Source organism: Bufo bufo, chromosome 6, assembly GCF_905171765.1.
Source record: "Bufo bufo chromosome 6, aBufBuf1.1, whole genome shotgun sequence".
NCBI lineage: Eukaryota > Metazoa > Chordata > Amphibia > Anura > Bufonidae > Bufo > Bufo bufo.
The window spans coordinates 132,560,949-132,568,346 of NC_053394.1; the positions used below are offsets into that span (position 1 = coordinate 132,560,949).

The following is a 7,398-nucleotide window of genomic DNA, read 5'->3' on the forward strand; positions in this document are numbered from 1 at the left end:
CCCCCCCCCCCCCCCCCCCGATCAACTGAATGAAGTGGATTAAGCTGCAAAACTAGGCACAGCCTCTAGAAAATGGACGGTACTGTGCCTGGTGGGCAACCATCTAATCAATAGGGGGGCCAGAAGTCAGACAACGCCAATCTGATATGAATGGCCTTTATTAAGTCTCGGAAAACCAAGATCTAGACACATCTAGTACTGAGCAGCGTGCGGCTCTGCAGTGGAGATGTGCCTTTTTATGGGGCCAGATGTTGCGCTTGCTGCATACACTTGGTCAGTGAGCTCACAAGAGCACTTTAATCCACCACGTTACTAAATCCCTATTTGTGGCCCATCTGCAATCATTAAATCTATAATGACAGCAACCGAAAGTAGTGATCACCAGCTCATCTGTGAGAGGAGGGGGGGGGGGGGGGGGGGGGGGAGGGTTCCACTTTTATTCTGATTACGGCCGGATCTCTATGATGCTGTGAGTTTGTGTCTGTTAGGGCTCATGCACACGACCGTATGCCCTCCGAGACCATGGCACAGCATTATGATATGAGTGCGGGACAATAGTGCCGCAGGCGGCCTGATGCGCACAGCATCATAGTAACCTATGATGCTGTGCACTCCCGTGCGCATGATGTATGCCGCTCCGCGACACATGGCCCGCTCACGGACCGTATGTCTCGGACGGCATACGGTCGTGTGCATGAGCCCTTAAAGGGGTTGTCTGGTTATTATATTGATCACCTATCCTCCTGGCACCCCCTGCCGATCAGCTGTTTGACAAGCACGAGTGCCGCGTTTTCTGTTTACCTGCTTGACGCCGGCGGTGAAACAGTGTAATTGTAGCTGCTCCGTTCCATTCAAGCGAATTATACTGCTCCGCTGCCGACGGCAAGCAGGTAAACAGTGAAGAGAAGGCAGCGCTCGCAGGAGTTTGACCCCCCGCCAATCTGATACTGATGATCTATCGAAAGGATATGATATGATAAGGATTTGATGTGAAAAAAACGGATATGATATATGAGAAAACCGGACAAGTCCCTTAAACTCGCGGCCGAGCTGAGACACGTTTTTTTTTTTGTGGCCAATATGCCGAACCATTCACAAAACAGAAATCACTCTGTGTGCATTCCTTGTCGGTATGTCTGTTCCGCCAAAAATAGAACATGTCCTATTATTGTCCGCATTGTGGACAAGGATAGGACTGTTCTATCAGGGGCTCGAGCGTTCCATAAAAGGCGGAAAGCAAACGGCAGATATCTGTTTTGCGGCTCCACAATTTGCGGACCTCAAAACATCCAACGGTCATGTGCATGAGCCCCAAGGGCTCATTCACACAAACGCAAGGGCTCCGTGCCCGTATTGCGGTCCGCAATATATGCGCACTGGCCGCATGCACTCCGTGCTGCGGGCTCACTGACTTGAACGTCTCCGCAAACCGCAAGATGCGGTGAAAGAACAATGATTGTTAAAGGGGTTGTCTCATCTCAGGCTTTGACGGCATTTCGATAGATAGGAGCGGGTCCCAGAGGTGGCACCTGCACCTATCTCCAGAATGGGAACCACGAAGTGAAGGAGAGCACACCTCACATGCGTCATGTGCCCTACATTTCTATGGGAGCTTCCAAAATAGATTAGTGAGCGCGCCCGGCTGTTTTCAGACGTCCCATGGCAGTGAATGGACAGCGCAAGCGCATCCTCTGCTCCGTACATATTTTCTCAACTCCCATAGGGATGAACGGAGGGAGTTGAGATAGGTGCGGGTCCCAGTGGCGATATGCCATCTATGTCCCAACCCATTTAAAGCGACCCTCTGGTTCAAGAAATTTTAATTCACATTAACTGGGGAACGATCAGAACACTTACCTAGTCACCTTCTATGCATCTGCAGATCCGACATTTCCCCGGATCCGCTTCTGCCATCCAAGATGGCCGCATTGCTTCTCCGACTACCTGGAGCATACTGTGTTCAAGACACTTCTTGCTGCCCTCGGATTGGCCAGCACTGCTCACATGAGCAGAACAAGCAGGAAGTGTCACGGACTACCGATTCTTAGTAAGCCCCGGGTAGTCTGAGAAGCGATGCGCCCATCTAGGATGGCAGAAGAGGAGAACCAGAATTAGTGGATCTGCAGCTGGAAAGATAAAAAAAAACAGGTCACCAGGTAAGGCTGTATTCACATCCCCGTTTTATTTTCCATTCTTCTGATCTGTCTGAAGAACAGAAAAAAAATAAAAAAATACCCGGTTCTTGGGCATCCGTTTTGCAAGTTTTCGATCCGTTTTAGTCATTTCTGTCAAGACAACCCCTTTAAACCTCTCCTGACATGTCCGCTTTAGTAACTACAGTGATCCCTCAGGATCCATCCAATCAGGGCCACTTCTGTGGTGAAATAGCTGGATTAGGTGCTGGTTAGCAGCTATCCCTGACTGGTATATGAAAGGACTTGATTTACTTGTCTTAGTTATCTGCTTATTTTTCCGAAATCTTCACTTTCTCTTATCTTATTAGATGACAATTTGGGGCTTTGGAACCGATTACTCCACTTACAATGGTTTCAACATACAATGGTCGCCCTGGAACCAATTAACATTGTAACCTGAGAAACCACTGTACTTGCATTGAGCATGCAATAGCAATTCTGGAGCATCTTTTCATATAACTACGTTATGATATCCCTCTATAATTCCTACTAGAAGAAGCTTCTAAATAAATGTACAAGAGGATGTTACCAGTTAGGAGCGGGTCCTTGCAGAGCCGGACTGGCAGCACAACTGGTAACACCCAGCCGTCCATTTATTCCTCAAATCCTAATAGGAATAACAGAGGAATGACACAACAGAACATAAGAATAGATGCCGAATTGGATTATTTCCTGTAACAGACATGTCTGGAGTGGTGGCAGGGTCCCCTTTAAAAAGGTTGTTTGGTTTGCAAAACCCACTTCAAATACTTTATGAGGGGATCCGAAGTTATTAAATGGGGTCTCCCCAGTTCAGGATCAGCCCAGGGTATTAAAAACACTGCCTCATAGCATACAAATGGTAAAAAAACAAACAAAAAAAAAAATGAGGCAGTGTTTTTAATACCCCTGGCTGACCCTGAACTGGGGAGACCCCATTTAATAACTTAGGAGAGATATATATATATATATAAAATAACGGCGCCCGAATGCCCCCTGCACTCTACTTCTTGCCCCTGTTCTCGACATGGCAAGAGATGAAGTGGATCGTCCTAGCCATTCCCCGTGTTGAGAACAGAAACAGGAATTCAAGGGGGGATTGGGGCACCGTCAGGGGGTCGGCCATCCACCATCTGCAGGATATTAGACAGTCCAGCTCACAGCTTCCTGAGGCGATAACATGGCCGTACAGAAGGAGAACCACACCCGACCTAGTGCAGCAACGCCCTCCTAATGCCACTATCAGACTGCGGTGATCAACCTCCCAGACAGACTAACATGTCAGTAGAGGACTTCCACTGGTCACAAAACTTAGGGGCTCATTTATCAAACTGACTGGTTGCTGTGGGCAACTAAGGCTACTTTCACACTTGCGGCAGAGGAATCCGGCAAAACATATGCCAACTGAATGCATTTTAAGAGTGATCAGGATCCTGATCCGTCTCACAAATGCATTGCAAGAACTGGACAAACGGATCCGTAACGATTTTTTTTCACATTTTTACCGGTCTGCGCATGCGCAGACTGGAAGGATAGATCCAGCACTAATACATTCCTATGCAAAAAAGTTCAGGCAAGTGTTCAGTTTTTTTGGCCGGAGATAAAACTGTAGCATGCTGCGATATTATCTCCGTCCTGATCAGTCAAAAAGACTGAACTGAAGACATCCTGATGCATCCTGAACGGATTGCTTTCCATTCAGAATGCATGGGGATAAAACTGATCAGTTCTTTTCCGGTATTGAGCCCCTAGGACGGAACTCTGTGCCGGAAAAGAGTAACGCTAGTGTGAAAGTACCCTAAGCCAGTTCTAATTTACACCAGTTTGATAAATGACCCAATTAGATTTTAAAGGATCCTGCGAGAATTTAAAGGGGCAGTCCACTTTAAACAAATAATTTTTCCTGAAAGGGTTCACGTACCCCGTTTTACTGCTGGGGCCCCCCAACAATGGGCATGGGCACGCCTCCTGAGCCGCGATAGGGGAGAGCATGGGCACGCCTCCTGAGCCGCGATAGGGGAGAGCATGGGCACGCCTCCTGAGCCGCGATAGGGGAGAGCATGGGCACGCCTCCTGAGCCGCGATAGGGGAGAGCATGGGCACGCCTCCTGAGCCGCGATAGGGGAGAGCATGGGCACGCCTCCTGAGCCGCGATAGGGGAGAGCATGGGCACGCCTCCTGAGCCGCGATAGGGGAGAGCATGGGCACGCCTCCTGAGCCGCGATAGGGGAGAGCATGGGCACGCCTCCTGAGCTTCAGCAGAAAAGACACTCCCCTTGAGCTGTCAGCCTAATATAAATCTAGCAGAGCAATGAATGGGGAGATCTCTGGATCCATGTGAGGTACAGGGCTGGTTCTAGCTTTGTTAGGCTCCACTCAGACATCCGTAACGTGTTTTGCGGATCCACGAATACACAAAACACGGACAGCGGCAATGTGCGTTCTGCATTTTGCGGACCGCACATTGCCGGCACTAATAGAATATGCCTATTCTTGTTCGCAATTGCGGACAAGAATAGGACATGTTCCATTTTTTTTGGGAAAGAAATTGCGGACCCGGAAGTGCAGGTCCGCAATTCCGTATCCGGGCAGCACATCGTGCTGCCCCATAGAAATGAACGGGTCCGCAATTCCGTTCCCCAAAATGAGGAACGAAATTGCGGACGTGTGAATGGGGCCTTAGAGAGAGATTGTCATGTACTATATGATGTCTGATTTTTTATTTTTTACATTACTCATGGGAGAACCCCTTTAATGGGCTGTCCAAGTCACGTCCACATGTGCCAACCTGTGTACAGGCTACAAAGATAGGGACACGTGTGGCCTACTCGCATCATGGTATAGGACAGTGTTTCCCAACCGGTGTGCCTCCAGCTGTTGCAAAACTACAACTCCCAGCATGCCCGCACAGCCAAAGGCTATCCGGGCATGCTGGGAGCTTCACGGTGACATGTATGTCCTCCTGCACGGCAAGAAAACCAGACTGTATATCCAGGCCTCCCCCAACCTCCTGACTGCAGAACTATACAAGCAGATGCACGGCCGCTCCGTTTGAGTCACGGCGACCGCTCCGCGTGATATATGGCGACACACAACGACCACTCCGTGTGAGACGTGGCGACGCATAATGACATGATGTGATATAAGATGCAAGTTCCTCATTACGCTACTTTCCCACTGGTGTTCTGGCTTTCCGTTTGCGAGATCTGTTCAGGGCTCTCACAAGCGGTCCAGAACGGATCAGTTTTGCCCTAATGCATTCTTAATAGAAAAGGATCCGCCCAGAATGCATCAGTTTGCCTCCGTTCCGTCTCCATTACGCTTTGGAGGTGGACACCAAAACGCTGCCTGGACACAATGTAAGTCAATGGGGACGGATCCGTTTTTACTGACACAATCTGGCACAATAGAAAATGGATCCGTCCTCCATTGACTTTCAATGGTGTTCATGATGGATCCGTCTTGGCTATGTTACAGATAATACAAACGGATGCGTTCTGAACAGATGCAGACGGTTGTATTATCTGAACGGATCCGTCTGTGCAGATCCATGATAGACCCGCACCAAACGCGAATGTGAAAGTAGTCTTAGGAAAATTATTTATTGAAAAAATATCGAGGACGGACGCACCTGTCCATATTACAGCCTGTGTTCTAAAATAAGCTAACACCGCTTTTGACAGCGAATCAACTCTGAGCATTTGTCATAAAGAACCCCCTCCCCCATTGATTTTAATGGGATATCCTCCCAATCTGCCCCGTTGCTTCCCCCAACCCCCCACATACATTTTACCCAAAACTTTTCCTGCAAGACAAGGACATTGAATAGTAACTGAACCAGTCCTTTGTGTAGTAGATAAGACTCACCAGACGTGTCGGGCAGGTAAACCTGAGGCTGACATACATCAACAACCTGTTGCCTCCATACTGACAGGCTCCTGCATCCATATTGTCAACACCCAATACAGTAGGACAGGACAAAGTGTAACCCCTGACTCTTCTTTACACCCAATGTCACATGACATATTGACAGCCCCCCCCCCCCCAAATGTGATCAGACACACTGTGCCCCATCCAATGTCACATGACACTGACAGCGCCCCCCCCCAATGTGATCAGACACACTGTGCCCCATCCAATGTCACATGACACTGACAGCGCCCCCCCTCCAATATGATCAGACACACTGTCCCCCATCCAATGTCACTGACAGCGCCCCCCCAATGTGATCAGACACACTGTGCCCCATCCAATGTCACATGACACTGACAGCGCCCCCCCCTGTGATCAGACACACTGTGCCCCATCCAATGTCACATGACACTGACAGCCCCCCCCCTGTGATCAGACACACTGTGCCCCATCCAATGTCACATGACACTGACAGCGCCCCCCCCAATGTGATCAGACACACTGTGCCCCATCCAATGTCACATGACACTGACAGCCCCCCCCCCCCTGTGATCAGACACACTGTGCCCCATCCAATGTCACATGACACTGACAGCCCCCCCCCCCTGTGATCAGACACACTGTGCCCCATCCAATGTCACATGACACTGACAGCGCCCCCCCAATGTGATCAGACACACTGTGCCCCATCCAATGTCACATGACACTGACAGCCCCCTCCCCCCCATCGAACGTCGCACATCCCCATTAACCCCCCCCCCAGCACCGACACACACACAATACAGGGCGATCGGAATTGTACACTGTAGAACCCACTAGTGTCCCCGCCTCACTGACACCTCCTCTTACAATATGACTGCCAGCATCCCCGTTCCCCGCCATGGGTGACGCCGCTTCGCCCCGTACAAGGGTAACACTTAATTTCCGCCCTCCTCTGAGTTTAGAACACAGTCAGTCCGTCATTCTCCCATAAACCACCCCCCACACCCGCTCTCTCCTCACCCTGCCCGCCAGGTTCCATTGCTTCGTTGACCGGAAGTCGTTTCCAAATTCGGGCGGGGCTAAGCGACGTAAGATTAACAGCTGAGCAAGGGTCGCGCATGTATGACGTCACACCAGAGCGATGTCGCCGAGCTGAAGGAGAAGAGGACATTGTTTTGGTTGTATCAATGGCAGGTATACAAGCCAGCAAAATGCTAGTGTCATAGAAAGCAAGAAGAATACCTCATCAGACCTCCCAAGTGTCCCTCTTTTGGAGGGACAGTCCCTATTTTTGACCCAAGTCCTTCTTAGCTCCTGAAATGTCCCTCTT

General features: G+C 49.8%; 1 protein-coding gene across 8 annotated transcripts in view; it reads right to left on the reverse strand.

Moving 5' to 3' along the window:
* TPD52L2 (TPD52 like 2) overlaps positions 1–7,148 on the reverse strand; it is a 30,975-nt gene extending 23,827 nt beyond the window's left edge. For all 8 annotated transcript variants that reach the window (XM_040439111.1, XM_040439115.1, XM_040439114.1 and 5 more), the window contains exon 1: positions 7,089–7,148. In XM_040439111.1, the coding sequence (XP_040295045.1) occupies positions 7,089–7,107 (19 nt within the window). In that variant the 5' untranslated portion in view covers positions 7,108–7,148. The remainder of the gene's footprint in view (positions 1–7,088) is intronic.
* Positions 7,149–7,398: the final 250 nt, after the last annotated feature.